This window comes from Castor canadensis, chromosome 11 (assembly GCF_047511655.1).
Source record: "Castor canadensis chromosome 11, mCasCan1.hap1v2, whole genome shotgun sequence".
NCBI lineage: Eukaryota > Metazoa > Chordata > Mammalia > Rodentia > Castoridae > Castor > Castor canadensis.
The window spans coordinates 99,076,321-99,096,779 of NC_133396.1; the positions used below are offsets into that span (position 1 = coordinate 99,076,321).

The 20,459-nt window shown below is 46.0% G+C and overlaps 2 protein-coding genes across 6 annotated transcripts in view; one reads left to right on the forward strand and one right to left on the reverse strand.

The window, feature by feature from the left end:
- Positions 1–20,459, reverse strand: part of LOC109690974 (carboxyl-terminal PDZ ligand of neuronal nitric oxide synthase protein) — a 295,255-nt gene that overhangs the window by 3,406 nt on the left and 271,390 nt on the right. For 2 of the 5 annotated variants that reach the window (XM_074047630.1, XM_074047632.1), the window contains 4 exons: positions 19,297–19,338; positions 15,989–16,154; positions 14,354–14,506; positions 791–1,118 (listed from right to left, as the gene is read on the reverse strand). In XM_074047630.1, coding sequence (XP_073903731.1) covers positions 791–1,118; positions 14,354–14,506; positions 15,989–16,154; positions 19,297–19,338 — 689 coding nt within the window. Of the gene's footprint in view, positions 1–790; positions 1,119–11,255; positions 14,507–15,988; positions 16,155–19,296; positions 19,339–20,459 lie in introns of those variants that run through there. The other 3 variants (XM_074047634.1, XM_074047633.1, XM_074047631.1) reach the window with 2 other exon arrangements.
- Positions 5,717–12,555, forward strand: Spata46 (spermatogenesis associated 46). The gene is given in 5 exon segments (XM_020170648.2): positions 5,717–5,819; positions 7,219–7,262; positions 7,264–7,333; positions 8,014–8,534; positions 8,536–12,555. Coding segments are annotated over 5 exon segments (795 nt in total). The 3' UTR covers positions 8,593–12,555.

Consider the following 20,459-nt stretch of genomic DNA (forward strand, 5'->3'; position numbering starts at 1 on the left):
GATGGCAATAAACACACATGCTTTACAGATGGAAGATACCAATGTGTGCCATATTCTCGCTTTTCTAACTTAAATACCCAAAGAGTTATTCACCCCTTGGACTCTCGTTCTGGGTATATGTCTTAGCAACTGCAGTACAGCAGTTAGCTTCTGGCCTGTTCCCTCCTTATTTAGTGTTCAGAGCAGCACAAAGTATTTTTGTGAGTGAGAGGATAAAGGTCACTAGGGAGATATGTCATCTCAGAACCTATGCAGTGAGCCCCATAAAAGGCATCACGTCAGAGGTACCAGTGTTTAAAACAAGGCCTGGAAAGGACCTGCTGGAAGGAGGTGGGAGAATGGGAGGGCTGCCACAGCAGCTTTCTCCCTTTGCTCCCAGTGGGCTCTCAGTCTGGGGCAGTGGTTCTCAGATATGGCTAGGCATCAGAATTCAACTGGGGAGCTCCTGGGTAACACTTGGGTTCAAAGCCAGCTCTGCCAAGTACTAAATGTGTGACCTTAAGCTACTTACTTCACCGCTCTGAACGTAAGTCACCAGCAGAATGAAAGTATTTCTACTTCCCTGGGGTGTGTGTGAGATAAAAAGATGTATCGAGTAGGCAGTACAGTGTTAAGGAAGTGATGGGTGCTCAGTAAGTGTTACTATAGTTATGAAGGTGAAGCTGGCTTCCATGAACAAGGCCTAATACTTCAGTTTTTCTCCACTTGACAATTTCACAGCCCTTCTTCAGGGCTGTACTCCCCTGGACACACCACTCAAGTGGAATACTGGGAGGGTGGGGAAACTCACCTTTCACCCTCCAGCCAGGACCCTGATGCCACATTAGCCCCACTGGCCAGCTGGGCCCCCGCTGTCTTGTTGATCTCCATCACGCCCACACTGCCAAGGCCTGAGGGCTCCTTTCTCCGCAGCAGATCATTGACTTTGGCCCCCATGGCCTTGCCTAGGTTCTTGAGGTGTTGGCTGCTGCCCACCCTCAGTCCTTGCCCTCCAGGCTCTGCAGAGCCCAGGGTGGCAGAGCTGGGGGCTGCAGGCCTGGACAAGTGGGGGAAGGAACGGCTAGATTGCAGCTTTGGAGTGAGGGCTGTGTTCATGTTCTCGAACATGCTGTGGTCAACTATGAAGAAAAAGGGAAGAAAGAGAAAGGCATTTGAGGAAAGAGGGGTAGGACTTTGGATCATATCACTTGGCTTTTTCTTTTTTTACACCACACCCATAACTTGTAACTTAATAAGGCTTTGGAAACATTCAAGAAGGAGCTAGGAAAGATGCTTTTGAACTTTCTAGGGCAGTTGTCTTGATGGGACATGAGACCGGAAATTCCAGTTCTGCCCCACCTGAGTTAATCAGTGACTGACTCAAGCCATAAAAAGATGAATTTATTTCTTTAAGTCAGCATCCTTGACTCATGGCTTGACTCCTTTATCTTGAGGTCACCAGGCCTTGGAAGCAGAGAGAAAATGAGGATGGGGCAAGGATATGCAACATGTTTACACAGCTGTGAGCACATGCTGAGCTCCCTGACTCAGGCACTGGGACAGGACATAGTACAGGGATGGCAAGTGAGAGGCTTGGTGTTGGAAGTTTCCCACTGAAAGCCAACATCTAACACATCTTCTCTTAGAAAAGTGGGGCTGGCAGTTCCTCAGGTCTCCTGGGGTGGAACTTGGAAGAGTGAGCCAGCTCACGTGCAGAGGCCAGGTGGTGGAACAGAACCAGCTCATGCCACACAGACAGGTGGTCAGTGCCAGTGAAGCACGAGGATCCTGACAAGTCCAGCTCACCTAACCCTCACAACCTAAGAAGAGGGGCACAGTAAGTTATATACTTCTAGATGAGGAAGGGGGTCAGGGTAATGAACTGCTGGGACTGAGGTCTCGCTAATTACTGATGGGCTGGAACTAGAACTCAAGTCTTCTAACCTAGAGCTTGGGGCTCTTTCTACTGCTTAGAACATGAAACAGTGGTGTGAATATGCCTGGCAGATGGTCCTTTTCTCTGGGATTTCTCTTTATCTTGAACAACTACCTCAAAGGGCTGGGTATAGACCACTGGGCTGTAAACACAAGGCAGAGGCCATGCCACATCTGTCTTTGTGTCTTCAACAATTAACTCAGGTCTGGCATATAGCAGGTCCTCAACAAATATCTTGAATTTAATTGTCAAAATCCATTTTGCAGATGGAAATTGTCAAGGACAAGATAGTAGCCCCAAGGTTTGCTGTTGAAAGGGATGGACTCTCAGACTCTTTGCTACATCCAAATATTGGCACCTGGGTATCCTTTCCCTACTTGAAAACTGAGCTTAGTAATCAAGGCAGTCAGATCTATTCTAAGGCCCCCAAACTGGGCCTGAAGTATCCATGCCAACTGCCCCAGATATTCTGTCAGTCTGAAGGAAGGAGCGGCTATATAATTCCTCCTCCATTCCTTTCCTTGTCAACCTTTGCCAAATGTCTATTCTTGCTGAGCCTTTCCTAAGAGTACCTGAGGTTAGGGCACCCTCCTGCTTCTATTGGATTTTGTTATAGAGCAGCCCTGTTTGTCCTGCACTGCTGATTCCTGGGTCAGCGGGAGCAGGACTCCCCACAGAGCTATCCCATCTGGGCCAACTACCTAGATAAGCCATATCCTAAGGATTCCTGAATGGCATGGAGAAAGCCATGGGAAGAGGGGTAGCGCTCCCATGCTGTGGATGAGCCCAAGGGTCTTTACCTCTACAACTGCTTCTGACCCACCCACATGTAGGTGAAAGCACTCCTGCAGAGTGGGGGTTGTGCCAGGAAACTCAGATGCCAGCATCCCTGGGATACAGGGCCCAAGCTACCTGGGCCCTGATGTATACCCAACAACACCACAGGAGTTCCCACAAGCAGGGCCATCAACTTCTGATGATTCTCCTGAGAGTGCATCTTGCCATGTCATCCACACTGGCACAATTTATCTAGCACAATACACATCTTTCTCATTTTTCTTTGTTCAAGTACTCTGCAAATATTATTTGAAAACTAAACAATTTCACAATTTCTGCATTTGGGACCACTAAGGATTCATTATGAAATGCTTCAGAGAGGTATGTTGGGGAAAGCAAGTCCTCCTCCATTTTTCTTGGACCTGATAACATTTCTGTTGTGGTTTCCTTGTATTTTCAAAAACAGATGCACTCATTTTTCAAAGTATAAACATCAAAACCTTCTGTCAAAGTGACTTGTAAAATTATGAGCCCCTATTATTATTTTCAAAATGCACTCTTTATAACAAACAACCTTTGGATTATACACCATTTCCCTGTACTTGCTCTCTACTCTTCATAATATACTCTACAAAATACACCGAAATCCTAAGTAACGTAAAGATAGTCTGTCATGTACACTCCTTACAATTTCCTAAATCTTTCTGGTAAATAGACCTTTTCTCTGTAATAAAATGGCAAGCTCCTCAAGGGGTCATAGAATCTTGAGTACTTTTTATCTTCCAAATGCCTGGTGTAGGTCCTTGAAAAACAGCAGGCATTTAATAAGTTAGTTTAATTGAATTTGACTTTATATGAAAGAAATTATATCAGCATTATGGCCTAACATGATAGGGAAACTGTTCACAAGTCTGTTTTCATTTTCAAAACTCCTCAAAATTCCTCTATGGGAGTGGTTGCAGGGGGTCTTGAGTTACCAGGAGAAACTGTGCTTTTCCAAAGTGTGCCTCTGAATAGGATCTCCTTCATGCCCTGAAGGATGTGCAATGAGCCCCTTTCCTGCTGACGGCTCTGATGACCCACCACTCTATCCCTTCCTCGGGAGAGAGGCTTCATGATTCAGAAAATAATGGTGATGGAGGAGAGACAGAGATGACTACCCAGCTGGTGGCCCTCCCAATAGCACCCCCCAACATGCACATACCCAAGCAGAGGAGGGAGGGCATCTGGGACACAAGTCATCCACAAGAAAGAGGGTTATCTTACCTGTCCAAGAAAAGGGCTCAGAAAGCAGGTGGGAAACAAATGAGAGAAAGAAACATTTTATCTAGTGACCAACCACTTTGTGAGAGTCATCTCCTGTTTGAGCCACCACAAAAAACACAAGAGCAGATATATCATGCAAGGCAGAGGCTCTGCTATTAGGCACTGATTCAGCCTCCCCAGTCCTCACCCCAATATTTTGAGCCCCTTTATATTATGTACATCTCAGATTCCTAGTTGGCAATGGGGGAAATGTGATGGGCTATGGCAGAAATAAATTCTAAGTCCTCTGGGTCCTGTGTGCATAGCTCACCTTATGCTATTTTTCACATGTAAATCACTAGATTTTAGCCAGGAAGACACTATGTCCACTCTGACTCAGAATCTAAATTAACAATAGGGAGAAGCCAAGTGGCAAAGAGTTTGCCAAAACCACACCCATGGAGGGGGAATTAGAAGTCACATATCCTGACTCCTAGACCCATGATCTTGCAATGACCCTAAGAAATTGTCAACAGCCTCAGTGGTGTCAAAGTATGCAATTTCAACTTACATTCTAATGCACTCTAATGTTCCAAAGCAGACCCCAAGGGAGAAACACCAGCTCTTCCCACTGTTCTTCAAATGTTTAAGTGCTAGGAGTAAATACAGAGGGGAAGACAACTCTGGGCTCTTCTTACAGAAGCTGACACACTGCACCCATACATACTCCACACTAGCCACTGGCACTGCCACCTAGCATAAACAATATCACCACTTAGATCTCAAGCATGGCTATCCATCTTGGTGGCAGGTTATGATGATTCAGGACGGTGCACCTTCAGCTTCTCTTCCAAATGTCACAATAATCTTTCCCCTCATTCTACATCCCACTAGTGCATAAGGTGGTTATACGGGAAACCAAAGTAGAGGGAAGAGGTAGCCCTGGAGTTCACAGTCTTACCAGCAAATTGACCTACAATGAGTGAAATAGTATGGAGTAAGTCACCCATTTGTGTGGCTGAAGAAAACACCAGCCATTGGAAACAATGGTCCCTATTCTTAGGAAACACACATTGACGTATTTCGGTGTAAAAGGACATACTATTTGTAACTTACCTTCCAATAGCGCAGAAAAAAATTTAAGCATATACACACACATACATAGTGGGTGACAGATAAAGCAAATGGGGTAAAATGTTAATAGGAAAATCTAGATAAAGAGTATATGGGTGTTCTTTTTATTAATTTTATTACTGAAAATTTTATAAATTTGAAATTTTTAAAAAAATGTATTAAAATATGCTCCAGAAGAACCCCCCCAGTAACTAAAACAAAACCATAAAAATATGTTGTGGCAGAGGTCAGGCAGATAAAGGAGAAGAAAAGCAAGCTTATCATTTTGAGAAGACAGAGAGTCCCAGAGCTATTGGAACATGGTGATGTTGACACAGAAAAAGTGACAATAATAAAGAAAAAAAGGAACAAAAAACACAGAATCACTAATAGTTCTCTATCATATTCTTCCTTCTCCCTGGGTATTCTCTACCAGGGCATGTCACTGAGGAGTGACAAGTCAAAACATCTTTAGTAATTAAAAAGAAAAGTAACAAATCTTGCATACAAAAGACTACATGGAGTAGTGTTCAAAAGAGTAACCTAGCTGTTGAGTAGAATGTGACCTTGTGATGTCAACTGTGCTCAGAATGTTTGTCACCTGGACAACCGGGCCAGCCTCTTGGGAGCAGGTGTGCGATTTCCATACGTGGCAGTGGTCAAAATATGGAAAATTTCTCACTCCTCACCATCTCTGGACCTCGAATCTCTTCCCCTGCCCTGAGCACTTTTCCTGACATTATGACCTCACATGCCACCAGCTTGCCAGGTAAACTCTAGTGTCATTTGGGCCACAGAGATATTGGTTTTGTTTTGAAGCTTTTATTTGAGTTACCAGATCATGTTACAGAACCATGATTTAGTAAGAAAGCCAAATTACACAATGGGAGAAAATAATTTTTCAAAATACCGCATTCTTGGTAAGTAATACTGGCTGTTTAATAATTTCTGGCAAGGGAAAAACAGAAGAAATATTTGTGGTCAAATTTTTCCCTGTAAAATTTTCATGACATCTCAAGGTGGGGGGATCTGCCTACATTAAGAATAGATACTTGCATTGTGTTTTGATAAGCTGGAGAAGGTTTAGAGTTATAAAATCATCAGTTGATAGCTAAGCAGTAGTACTGAGCATTTCATGGAACAAAGGTAAACACCATGAGGACTTGCTATTCAGGGTGGTCCCTAGACCTGCAACATCAGTATCACCTGGACACTGTAAGAAATGCAGAATCTCAGGCCCCCACCCCAGACCCACTGACTCAGAATCTGCATTTTTTAGCAAGAGTCTTATGTACATTAAAATTTAAGAAGTACTGCTCTGTGGAGCAGTTCTCCTAAACACCCATTTGCTATTTGTTCTCCTAAACATGACATTAATCTGTCCTCCAAACTGAGCACACTTATTGCCCTGGGATTTAAGGCACACTCTCCCCACTGCTGGTGCTCGGGATTGAACCTAGGGCCTCATGCATGCTAAGCAAGTACCCTACCACTGAGACAATCCCTCAAACCAGATCTATTCTTATCCAAGTGTTAGCAGATATTCTAGGGTATGCCATGCACCAAGGAGCCACTTGACCCCTCTCTTGCTGTGGGCATAAGATATTTCAACTGGAGAATCAGGTTTCTCATTCTCAAAGGGACAATGCAACATGGCTATTATAGCCCATGACCAGAGCTTCCACCCTGGAACCTGGATCCCAGAGTGCCCCAACAATGTAAAGTGAAGTCACAATATGTGTTGAGCCTCAGGAGGGCCAGATGAGAGGTGGACCAGGCATAAAGGTGTCATCAGGGCCACATGTTTTGAAACAGGGTCTCGCTATATAGCCCAGGATTGTCTGGGACTTGGTATTGGTAATCCTCCCATCTTGGCCTCTGAGTTCTGGGAACACAGGTGTGTACACACACACCCAGCTCTGGGCCACATCTTAAAAGCCCCTTTCTAGAAGACCTTTCTTAGATCCCAATGAAACTGCCCCATTTGGAATCTTCCAGTGTGTTGTGCAGAATTTCTCCACCTAGCTGGGTTCCAGAGGTATTGTTTTTCTTCAGCTTTGAGATCCCTTAACATACAGAAGGTGAGCCTTTAGGTAGGTCTTGGGGACCCTTAAGAAGAAGACTCCTAGTGTTGCTCAGCTCATCAGAATATTTCTTGTATAAACCAAACATCGCAAAGACAGTGGTACCCACTGAGGCTTCCAGCCTAGCTTAAGGCCCTGCCACCCCAGTATCAAAGCAGAACTTTCTGACTTGGGGTACATAACACAGTACCCTCATGAGGTGAGGCCTTTTCTGACTCTGGGCTGGAACATATGAGAAGCTAAGGATGGACAGTGGCTACACTCTAAGGGAAGGGTGCCTACAAGCTGTTCAACATGTGCCGCCTTTTCACTTTTAGCCTCTGATACAATCTGTCCTAGCAGACTAGGCCCACAGGCTTATGGAGGCTTCTTGCTTTTCCTCTCTCTTTTGGGCTGGTAAGGAGAAGCAGTTTCTATCAAGTAGGATGCTGAGGGATTAAGATGGGCACTGAAGCTGGAAAAATGGTCACAGTCATTGGTGACACAAAGGGACTATAAAATGTCAGAGATCTGCTTATTTATTGGACCACATATCCTTTTCCATATTTAGAGAAGTCAGAGACCAAGTGTCTCTAGGGAGGGAAGGACCTACCTGACACACATCACAGCTTAGTGATTGAAAGGAACTTGTCCTGCCCAGAGATCCAATAACCATTGCACCAAGACAAAGGTGCAGGAACAAATGCCTTAAGACTAGTCTCCCCATCACATCAATCACCTGATCTCGGTTGCCATCAGGGTGAGGTGGAGGTCACCCATGGTCACACCTGCTGCCTTCCTTCTTGGCTTTCTGCTTCTCCCTAGTGGCCTCCCAGCATCCCAGCTTCACTGTTCCCTGCCCACGGCCTCTAGGCTCAGACCCAACCCTTTCCTTTACAGATTGCACCTTGAGGGATATGCAGAATGGGGAGAAGCTGAGGCGAAACTGCACCATCTACCGGCCCTGGTTCTCCCCTTACAGCTACTTTGTATGCACAGACAGAGAGAGCCACCTGGAAACCTATAGTTTCCCAGAGGTGGAGCGGGACGAGGGCAGAGGGGACAACTGTTTTCCCGAGGACATGACTGAGAGTATCTGCTCGTCCTCTTCCTCCCCAGAGAACACATACTCCCGAGAGGGCACCAAGAAATCTAGGCATGGCCCGGACTCCACAGACTACATCACATCCCAGGACATCCTAATGGCTTCCAAGTGGCACCCAGCCCAGCAAAATGGCTACAAGTGTGCGGCCTGCTGCCGCATGTACCCTACTCTGCACTCCCTCAAGAACCACATCAAGGGGGGATTCAAGGAGGGTTTCAGCTGCAAGGTGTACTACCGTAAGCTCAAAACCCTCTGGGGCAAGGAGCAGAAAGCCTGGCCAGGGGACAGGCTCTCCTCAGGCAGCTGCCAGGCCTTCAAGTAGTCCTGCTGAACACCTCGGGTAAATACGGGATGAAGCCTACTTATGTCTCTAGGGAGATGCCAATAAATCAAAGTTAGTCACAGCCTTCTGTCAAGCCTGAGGTCACCCTGTACCACCTGCTGTCTTTCCCAGTATCCAGCGAGTCCTCATTCTCTTCATCTAGTTGTTGCCTAGCAACACCAGGGCCACCTCCCTCCCTTCTCTCTAAAATAAAGACAAAACCTGAAGTTTGGGAATATCCTCTAAGATAGTGGGTCTTAAAGCAAGATGCTCAGACCAGCAGTATTGGCATCCCCTGGGGACTGGTTAGAAATGAAAGTCTCAGTCATATGCAGTCAGAAACTCTGGAAGGGGAGCCTGGCCTGCTGTGTCCTAACCAGTCTTAAAGGTCACTCAGAAGCAGCCCAGAACCACTGCTCCAGCATCCTGGCCTATGTGATAAAGTCCCTGCCACACACTGGGGATGAGGGGTTGTCTGCAAGGGGGAGTCTGAAGGCTTCCTAGGTGGTAACTTTTCAGGGGTATATTGGAGAGGATAATACAGCCCTGAATATAAGGCAGGAACAAGACAAAGAGGTTGGGCCCATCCCCACCACATATACCACAATCACTCACTTAAAAATTGGCATCTCTTGCTGAGTCAGAACAGAATCACATTTGACCCAGGGAACATCTTTTCATGTCTGCTTTGAGTCATGTCAAAACAGGCAGGTAAACATGTGAAAATGATGCTCCCTGTTACCAAGTAATGTGTCCAGTGGACAGCCCTGACCCTTACTCCATTTCTGTACAAACCATGCTGCCAATGTGACCCAGAAAGATTAGTGAGCATCAGAGACACAGAAAGGACATCTATTTTGCCCTCTATGTAGGTTAAAAAAGAAAGGTCTAACACTTGCTGGTCATATTTTAGGCCTGATTTCCTTTTGGCTTCAGCTCCTTGATGACTCAGTGGGCCATTTTACTGCAGTGGGGCATTTCCTCTCAGAGACCTGGCATCAACTTTAGTCTTTGTCTCCCTCATGAATGGGCAAGTGAGTGGACCAGAGGATCCTCCCTTTTCTTTCCAGTGGGTACACAGCAAACCTTCCTGGAGGCTAGCTTTATGGTTTAGCAAAGCTGCTTCTGTTTGTCTTTAAGTTGCTAAATTATCATGTGTGCTTCTTTCCTTCCCCATAGAGTGAGATAGAGGCTGGGCTCAAATCCCTGTTACTTCATATGTTGTGAGACCATTCCTGGCCCTGCACCCCAAGTCCCTGCTTCTCACCCATTCTGTTCCTACCCATCTAGCTAAAGTTTGAGTCTACCTGACTGTCAGGTTCAGGAGCTTGGATCTGCAGGTCATGACCTACCCACTCTGGAGCCAGATAGTCTCTAGGCAACCCTGACATCATACCCAGGATGCTGTCCCTGAGGGAGCAGATGGGTGGGCATGTCCTTTTAGTTCTGACTCTGAGCTAGTGTTTCTTAACTGGAAAAGCTACCTGGGCTATGGGAGGCTTCTTCTTACATACATGGCTGCATATGTGTCTCGTTGATGTGGTTCCTTAGTGAGTACAAGGATAAGCAGATACAGGGGTCAAGGAGGCCACTCACCACTCTCACCACGGTGGAAGGCTCAGAAAAGGAACTGGCTCCTAATCTTGTCTCCTGTTCTCTGTCAATCCCATGTTCCCTCCTCCAGAGCCTCTGCCTCACAGAACCAAACAGTTGAGAGGAAAAGCAGTCTGACAAACAGGGACTGAGCCCAGGTACCATGGCACATACTCACAGCTGCCTGGTGGGAGCTTGTGTTTAGTGTCTTCACCCTAAAAACAAGGTACTTTTCCCATTTAATTTATTAAGTGTCATCATAATCTCAGGAATTTCCTTAGTACAGAACTTTGAGCAAAGGTTCAGCACAGCCAAACAAGGCACCCAGCAAACAACTGTACTGATGAGCACAGGTGTGTGTAGGAGAAAGCAAGCTGAAAGGTAAACTGTACTGTATCCTGAGTGCTTCAAGTGCTCTCTGCTGGGGGGGGGTGGCTTTTAAAATGCAATCTCATCTCTTTTCATAATAATAGCAATATGTGGCATATACTATTCTATTTTACAGATGACAAAATAAAGCTCAGTTCACTCAGCCCAAAAAGAACAGGGGTCAAGTGAACCTAGTTTATCTGACCCACCCCTCCCGATTTTCTCTTGGGTCTGGGCCTAACAAACTCTCCCCCTTCAAAACTGCTAACAAGTTCCAGCCAAGGCTCTTTGAAATAAGAGTGGTAAAGTCTTCTGTGAGACCCTGTAGCTCATTTCTGAAACACTTCTTCCTTTGCCAGCATTCTTCTCCCTTTCATTTCTGTTCTACATAGGGAAGCTCACAGTTCCAGGAGTCAGGACTCCTGTGATGAGCTGTGAACCAGAAGCACCCCTCCTAGCTGTGACAAATGAAAATATCTACACACCATTGTCAAGTGTCCTCTGGGGAAGCAAAATGATTCCCACTCATGATCAGTGGGTATAATCTGTTCCTGCAAGGCTAGTTCATATAAGCTGTAACTGGGAGCACCATCTGCCTCCCCTCCTCCAGGGAACATGTGTATTCTTTCTAAACCATGTCACAGAGCTGATGCCTGCTTGGGAAGCGGGTGAAGGAAGGAGGATAGAAGAAGCAGGTGAAATAGAAGCAAGAAAAGACAATGGAAAAGCTTTTAGAAATAAGAAAGGTTTATTTAGCAAAAGCCACTAGACTAGTGACAACATCCAGGGAGTAAGTGCACTTACATTAACAGAATCTTGTCCCAGAGAGTTGATCCAACAGAGTTAATGTCACAACAGCTTTAGGAAGTAGAGTAGAAGGTTAGAGGGTAGGAGGAAGCAGTCAAGCAAAGAGTAAATAAAGGAATACAACTCCTAAACAAGGTCAGCTGAGAGAAGCGAGGCTTGAAACAGGTTTTACAGATAGTATTGATATAAGCAGGAATACAAGGAATATAGTTTTCAGTCCCCATATGCAGTCCATCCTGTGCAGAGAAATTCTTTCCTGGCTCTGCCACTGTGAAGCCTTGTGTGCCCAAGAGTCTGCTGGCACCAATAAGGTAGGTACCCGTGGGGTCCACATGTCCTCCAGACAGGGCAGAGTAGAAGAATGAAAAGGAGGAAGGCAGAGTTAAGTTAGCAGAAGAGCAAGAAGCAAGGAGGGAGAAGGACGGAGAGACACTGCTGGGAAGTCAGGTCTGCAACATTCCCTTTCCTGCCCGGTGGCTCCAATGGAGGGTCGGTGGTTGGTGACCCTGAAAGTCCCCTATATCTGTTGTCTCCCATCTCCACACACCAAATGAAAACAGAGTTGAGTCACACTAGGGAGGGTGAACCCATGAATCAGTTGAGGAAGGTGGAACCAAGGGCAAAAGTCAGCATCATGTGACTAGTCTCTCCAATTTTTAACCTTATCTTTGTTTTTTTTTCTTTTCCTTTGCACATTTTTCAAGGCTGTTTTAGAAATTATTTTCCCCACTCACTCCCCCCCATCCCATCTTATTTCTCCATCCATAATCCAAATACCTAACCCATCGGTCTCTGGCTTCACCCTTTGCCCCTGCTTGCAGTAGTAGGCCTTGAGAAAACAGACCTTCCATTCTCCTGGACACTCAATGGACACTCAAAACTCTGACGGTCTAACAGGTCCGAGGCCGACTGAACCCGGGGCTAGGACTTCATAAGCTACACAGGCTCATTCGACCTGATTCCTGACTGCTGCTCCTTTAGTTTTGTGGTCCTCACATTCCTGAGTCTTCCTTCCCCATGTATCTGGACCTACTTCCAACTGCTAATTAGAAAATACAACAAATGGAATCATGCTTCTCCAACTAAATAAATGTTAGAAAAAGGACACAAATCTATTATTGACTCAAACACCCTGGGGATCTCCTTTCCCTTCTCACCAGTAAATTCTCATAAGCCTACAAACATGTGCATACCTTCCTTCCCATAAACATACACACACACACACACACACACACACACACACACATCATATCACCATCCTATTTCCACTGACACTGATGCGCCAGGAAGGGCTAATGTAATGATGTGTCTGCTTCCTTTAACTTGGACTTTCAGGTCTAGAAAAAAATCCCTCTGTGGGTATAAGAAAGGGCTGCGCTTGCATTTATGTAAATTCCATAACCAAGCTGGGTTTGAAGAACTCCATTAGGGCAACTAAATCCTTATCAATTGGCCCTCTAATAATAGTGCAGTCTGGTCTGTAGCTTGTTGTCCAGGATGAGGACTTCTTCCCCCAAACATATAACTCAAACATGTCTAGTTTTCTCCTCAAGCATCTGAAAATCTGTTAGCCACTGAAGGCTTTACAGGAACAAAAGGAACTTTTTCTCATGGGCCCAGCCAGCCTGTTACTACATGGAGAACTCTAGGCAAGGCCTAGATGGAGAGATAAAAGTTGCACTTTTTATAGGTGTGCTCAAGGCACGCACCCAGAGAGATGGGCCAAGGTGGCATGGCTGTGGTCCCTGATCTAAGTGGCAGTGATTCTGAAGAGTGGAAAAAAGCATTCTCAGCTATCAGCATACATCCTTTTTGGTTTTTTGCAGTAAAAACTACTACTGACCAGTGGAGGGAACAGATCGTGAGGTAAGGCAGGGGGCTCTGGGTCTCTGAGGCTTTCACCGAGGCAAAATGCTGCAAAAGCTTTGGCTAGCACAGCTCCTGAGGCAGGACACAGGGAATAAGGGGCATGTTCCAGCCTCCGTTTATAAAAGTTGGGCTACAGGCAGGGCCAGGCTGGGCAGGGCTTCCAAACTGAAGAACTAGACCTAAGTGAATTGTGGTTGTCATCGTCCTGGGCTCTCACAGCAGAGGCCTGAATGGTATTAACACTCCTAGGCTCCACTGGAAGCAACATCCAACATCTAGCTGGAGAAAATGTTTGGATACAATTTCTTCTAATAGCTTATCCACAGTGATTTGTAATATATCCCAATTCCATGCCTACACTAAAAGGAACAACCTGGCTTTTGCAACTCAGAGCATTCAGTCTGTACAATCTCATCAAAGGCTTGGAGAAGGAACTCTCCTGTGAGGTCGGGAGGGTTAGGCAACTCTAGTATCCTGATATCCAGAAAGCATGTACCTGAAAAGGTACTTCCCTTTATGGTCTGGTCTATGGAGAGGGGAAGAAAAAGAGGGCCATTGAGGCATCACACGACACAGCAGAGGAGCCTGACAGTGCAGCAGGTAAAGGCAGCAAGTCTTCTAGGAGCCCATGGTCTTGAAGAGGGACCCTCTCCTAAAGCCATGGGCTCTGGAAGGCCTGGCTCCCATCACCTCACAGTCACAAGCAGAAGGTAGGCAATAATTTGCCTTTGGGAATCCAAGTTTTTCCCTATTTACCCTCCATAGCAAAATCCTAATTGCCCTATACTCTCTGGGGTCCTGGGTATTATCCTCAGCAGTGCCTTTACTGGACACTCCCCCCTACCTGGGCAGCAGCCAGATTTGGCCCCTCCACACCGTGGACACCACCTTTGCTGTCTCCTCACCCTGCATCTACACAGCAATCTCATCATCTAGGCTGTCGCCCAGCTCCTGCCGCTGCAGGACATTGAGCAGGCGTGGCAGCTCTTCCTGGGACCATGAGTCACGCTCCTCACTCTCGTCTGTGTTGGACTCATACTCCGAGGCGATGCCTGACTCTCTGAACTTGATGAGCTCCAGGCTGCCCAGGAGCGGTTCGCCCTGTACTGGGGGTGGGGTGTCTTCAGGTGGGAGAAAACGAAAGCACTCCAGCTTCACCAAGCAGTCGCGCCTACCTAGGGGGCTCCCTACTGGGTGGGCAAAGTCAGCCAAGCCTGCGCCCAGCGGAGGTGAATGCAGGTCCTCTGGCTTAGGGGTCGTGGGGTCACAGAGCACCGGCAGGGCTCCAGAGCGGAAAGTGATCTCCAGCAAGCTGTCCTGGGAGCCCACTGCAGGGAGACAAGAGGGAGGAGAGAGACATTAGTCAAGGTTCTAGATATGAGTTCATGTAAACCCTACAGTTTGGGAAGGCTACATTCTAATAGCCTGAGCACCTACAAGGGTACTTCCCTGTTCAATTTCACAGCATCTCACAAGTGTTTTACACATTGAACACAGCATCCCTTCCTTCTGCCACTGGAGCACCAGACACACCAGGCAGCAGGGGAGCAGCTTCCCAACAGCAGCAAAGGCAGGGCAATGTGAATGACATGATGACTGGGGAAGGCTACTGAGTGAATGCCTCGAATGGGGTTTGTAGTAGGGAAAAGGTACCAGTTCGGAGAGTCAAGCTATAAGCAGCAGTAACCTTCAGTATCCCAAAGGCAGCATTAGTTAGGACAGGCCAGGGTCTCAACAAACAAAAAATCTAGACAGTCCAGAGGCTTTAAAGAACAGTGAGGGACAGTGGCTCCCAGCCCACACCACTGGGCCTCTTTAAAAATGCAGCCTGTTCCAGACTCATGGTTGGATCAGAATCTCTGTGGGCTGGACCACTGGATCACTCATTGGGATGTCTGAGGGAACTACTGGTATAGCTGGAAAAACATTAGCAATGCAATCAGACTTTGGTGTGAATACTGGCTGCACCCTTTGCTAGTCCTGTGACCTTGAGCTACTTACTTATCTTCTCTGAATCTGTTTCCTTAGCTACAAAATGGGTACAATAATACCTACCACTGTAGAGATTAAATAAGCTCACATATTAATTCTATCACAATTTCTGGTGATCAATGGGTATTTGTCAATCCACAGCCAACAAAGACTGTAAGCATATACATACAACCCATGGGTAAACTCAAGATAAAGGCATAGAGATGTTTTGCCTTTTATTGCTTCTGCCTTGAGCTTGGAGGTGGCTGAGAGTACAGGTAGCCTCTTTGGCCAAGGGTCAGACAACCTCCTCCACAGACCACAGAGATGTCTGACCACAGTTACTCTGTTGCCTTATATATTGAATGGATATACTGTTATCAGTTTCTTCTGTGTAACAGAGTTGTGAAATATATAATGCACAGAATCAACTACTAAAAAGTTAGAGGTTTCTCCCAGATTTCACAAAGAACATGATAACCAACAGTTGCTGAGTATACGTTGGAAAAGCCCTCTGAGAAAGAAATGAGCTCTTAGGCTACAGAGTACTTGAGCCCCTTCAAGTAGTGACTGGACAAGCATGTGGGAGTGACTCCTAGGGACATTTAAGACCAAGGAAATCTGTATGTCTGGTAGAAGATAGCTAAGTTCTGCTCTGGCCCTACAATTCTATAATTCTTGAGGTATACAGACAGTACAAGCAAAACTGCTGATTTTTCTGCTAGAATACAAGAGCAAGATCAAGGGTCCAACTAAACATCCTCCATAGCTTTAGGAAAGTGACATGGGTTTTCCAGAGCTTCACACAGGGAGTGAGACTGGGCAGGGCACTGGCTTACTGGCATTCTGTCCTGACAGTTTCAGCTCCAGCTCTTGCACTTGCTTGACCAGCAGGGAGATGTGCTGTAGCATGTCCTTGTTCTGTAGCAAGAGCTGGTGCACACGAGCCTGGGCCTCCAGCCGCGCCGCAGCCTCAGCAGCCAACTGATCCTTCAGCAAGTGGACCTGCAGAGAGGAGGTGGCAGGGAAGACAGGAGGAGGTGGGACAAAGAGAAGAGAGGAACACAAATGCAAATGAGAGTTGCCAGTGGATGGCCAGCCAGATGTGCCCTCCACATTCAATTTAAGATAAAGAAGCCATTCATGGAAAAGTGGGCACCTGAACCTGTAATTCTGGGTCACTGGTCCTGTGGATCTCTCTATAGGCACCTGAGGCAGGGCCATGGTCCATCACTCAGGTACCACTCTATACCCCAACTCAAGTGCAAGATGTAGAAAAGACAACCTGCACTGCCCTCCACCCCCTTGTCCTCAGTCCCAACACAGCACTGCCATGTTGAGGAAGTACCCTTATCTCATCCTGTCTTTTAAAAAATAAAAACTGATATATAGACCTACTATCTGAAAACAGTGTCACAATAACCTCCATATAATCTGCGCTTCTTCTTCCTTGAATGCAAACATAACAAGAAACAGGAAGTATACTATAGATTTCTAATTAGTGAGCTGGTACAGTAAAGCCTGTCTTCTCATGTCTGGGGTGCCAGTTTCTTTGCCAGTCTAATCCTTTGTTATTCCACATGAAGACACCTAAGGCTATGATTCCTTCCTGGAAGGGGTCAAACATTCACTGAGTGACTCATACAGGACTCCTTTGACAGGTGCTCCTTTATAATGAGCACCTCATCAATTCACAATCTTCTCATGTTAGAGCAGCTGGTAATGGCATATTCATCAGACTTGAGGCTAGTGGTGTTTACATGTCTGCTTGTGGTATTTATAATACTCATATGGAGATAAAATTCAGAGATGAGGCAATTATATCAGGCCCTCTGGCTTTGAGACACTGAGTCACAATGCCAAGAGCAATACACACAAACACAGGCACATGCATGCATACACACACACACACAAACACACACACACACACATGATTCTTGTGCTAGGAAGGAGATAGTCTCTGTGGGAGGGTTTCAGAAGGCCCCAAAGAAAGGGAATTAATGAATTTGGTGACTTGGACCAAGGCAACTTATAGGGAGAACGGTTTTCTTGGATCAAAAACATGTGTGGACAAAAAGTAAGATAGGTGGGACATGGAATGGAGGAGAAAGATGGAAGGGAAGGCAGAAGCATTAGCTGATTCTCTTTCCTAGACCACAAATGTTTTAGACTTAGGAAAAGCAGTGTGCTCCAGGGATTGACATTTTGTCAGAGAGTAAAGACCATAACCACCTTACCATCCCCACATCTGCTCCTTCCAGGAGCCAGTACCAAAAAAATTATACTCTTGGGTATAATTGGGTACAGTAGTGGCTGCTTCCCTCTCTACCCAGATTTAAGGGCCCGACCTTGCTCTGCTTCAAACTGAGTGGTGCTACTAATGAGATTAGCTGCTACTTTCCATTAGTGGCTCCCCAAGGTTGGGTCCATTCTTCCCCAGGGAGATTATGCCTAAGGAATCTAAAGTAAATCTGTCCTCCATGAAGGATCCAGAGAGGGGTGAAATAGTTAAAGAAGTGTCAATAACATTTTAATCTGAATATCAGATGATGGGAGGCAATTAAACCTTTATCTTTCTTGGAAATAGAGGCATGGAGAAATTTCATGGAGGATTTGGGAGTCCCCCAAATCCTACTGGTTATTAGGGACAGAGAAATTGCCATGATAAATCCCCAGAAGAAGGGTCAGCTCAACGCTTTATCTGAGAGTACTGTTACTTATTCAAACTAAAAGTATCATTGAAGGGAAACTACTGAACTAGAACTGCTAACTATTCATTTTCTATTTTCCTTGGATCCAAACAGAAATATCAGAAATGTGGAACAGTTTTTCAGAGAAAGCAGAGAATCCTGCACACCACTAACTTGCCTCAGTGTGTAAATAGTGTACACATTTACACACTTGTACACATGCTCCAGACTCAGGTTGTAGCATCCTGACCCAGACATCCCAACAGAACAGGCTATTTGGAAACAGTGAACCAGGAGCTTGGATCCTGGAACTTGGTGGTTACTCCCCAGGCAATTATAGGTAATTCACTTCTCTCTGGACCTCAGTTTCTCCATTTGCAAACTGAGGGGGATGGTTAGGGGCCCAGACAATTGATTCCATCTGCAGGTGGACACAGTGGTCAGTACTAGGAGCCACTTGCTAATGGTTAATTGAGAAAAAGTTCCCAGTTCCCCACTGCAACATCTGAGAATTGCAATTGAGGACAAAAGAGCAGTTCCCACTTGCAGAAGCCAGGGGGGAAAGTGAGAAGCTTCTTTGGCAGGTATTCAAGTTCCAAAGGTAGAGTGCCATCAACACAGGAAAGAAGACCTTTAACTCCAATGCTACTGGTGCAAACCCACCGGACTCAGTGCCACAAGAAAAAGTTCCTGAGTGTAAGAGCTTCTCATCCCAGATTATATAAGAATTTTACCATGTGAATGCAGAGTTATACCATTTCAAGTGTTTTCAAATCCTATGAGTATGCAAAGTACACCCTGCCACCCTCCCAAACCAGCACTAATGAATTCTTGCTTCTGCAACTGTCACAAGTGGCCTCAGGCATGAGGCTCAAATCTCAGATGCAGCAGCCTGTGCAGGAGGAGAACCCAAATCAGGCCAATACAGCCTGGACTTCTTTGAACTTTGAAGTTCAAAGTATATGAAGTATATGTGATCTTGAGTCTGAAGTACTGAAAGGAGACAGCATTACTTCTAGACTTGGTTTGGGCAGTGTGCTATGGCTCTCTGCTTTGTTTCCCTATTCATACAACTAGAGCAGAAGTCTCCATACCCCCCCTCCAAGATAAGATATTTATTTGTCTTTAGCATACTTCTCTCACAAAGAATCAAATGCTTTTCACAAAAGCTGACCATATTAATTTCCAAAAAGGTACCTGTGTCACTTTTCCAGAGCTATGCCATCTTTGGCAGTGACTATTCCACTTACAGACAGTAGTACAGACATGGTGATTGGGCACTAAGGCCACATTCAGTGCTAGTGTCCAGATCCGCTTCCTGGTCATAGCACAACGTGCATAAAACCAACCTTGTACCCTCCAGCACTGTGCCACTTCCCCATACTCTGACACCCACCCTCAACCCACCCAGCCACATCAGACCACTGCCCCACTCACTCACTCTCCAGCCTACTTGCCTGGACTCCAGCTCCTCCATCAGAAGTGGGGGCAGGGCCAGGCTGAAGTTAGGGAGCAGTAGGCACATGAAAATGGCAGTGGAGAGAACCAGAGCAATTTGCCCCACACACACCAGACACAAGCAGAGGCAGGTGGTGCTGTCTCATCATGCATATGGCAGGGACTTAGGCCGTGCACACCAGAATGCTGGGGACTAGGAGAAGCCATGAGAACAGATACTACATCTAGGGCCTGGGGTGGGAATGCACAGCATTTTCAGCACTAGTCCTTTAACTATACCACACACGATTGCAAAGCATAAATAACTAATTACTTGTTCCTAAACGAGCAGAAGTGGCAGCAGGTAGAGCAGGAGGCTTTAAATAGCAATATTGAGCTGTACTAACATTTTCCCATGAGCTAGGACAGGAATTGGCAAACTGTGAACAGATCTAGCCTACTTAATTGTTGTCAGGCAGCCACAGTACCCCAGGTCAATTCTAGAGCCATGTAGGCCCAGTCCACAGCCATGCAGGCCCAAGCTACATCCCAGGTTTGATTCAAAGTATGGAAATAATCTCACACCCTTGAACTTCTAAAAGCAGAAAGCTAATGCAGCCAGGCGAGCCTCATGCTGGGCTGGGAGAGCAGGTAAAGGGACTCAGGTAATTCACTATTTACACACTGAGGCCTAACTTAAAAATGTTTAAGAAGTGACTGAACATCACCTTTGCCTGTATTCCTTTAAGGCCAGGACAGGCCTTTCAAGTTCAGCTCTGAACAAATTTAGCTGAGGCTGGGGGGAAGTTTGAGGTCTTACACCAAATCACAACACCATGACAGAAAGACCTAAGCCTTACCCCAATGGTAACTGCAGAACCAGAGTAGCCTGTGAGAATAAATAAGTTGGGGGACATAAAGAATGCAACAAGTGACTCTAAGAGTGTATCTATTTGTAAGAAACTGGGGCTTAGCAACACAAGAGAAAGGGAAACTGTTCCCACCTGAAATGCTGAGGTCACAGTTTTACTCACTGAAATTCTGGAGGCCACTCGTAGTTTAATGAAGAAAGACAAATACCTTCCAGTTTTCTGGCAATAGAGTCTGACAGAACAAGTAAAAGCTGACCGCATGCTGGAAACTGAAATCAGTCCCACTCATGCAGAGAAACCAAGCATGCTGC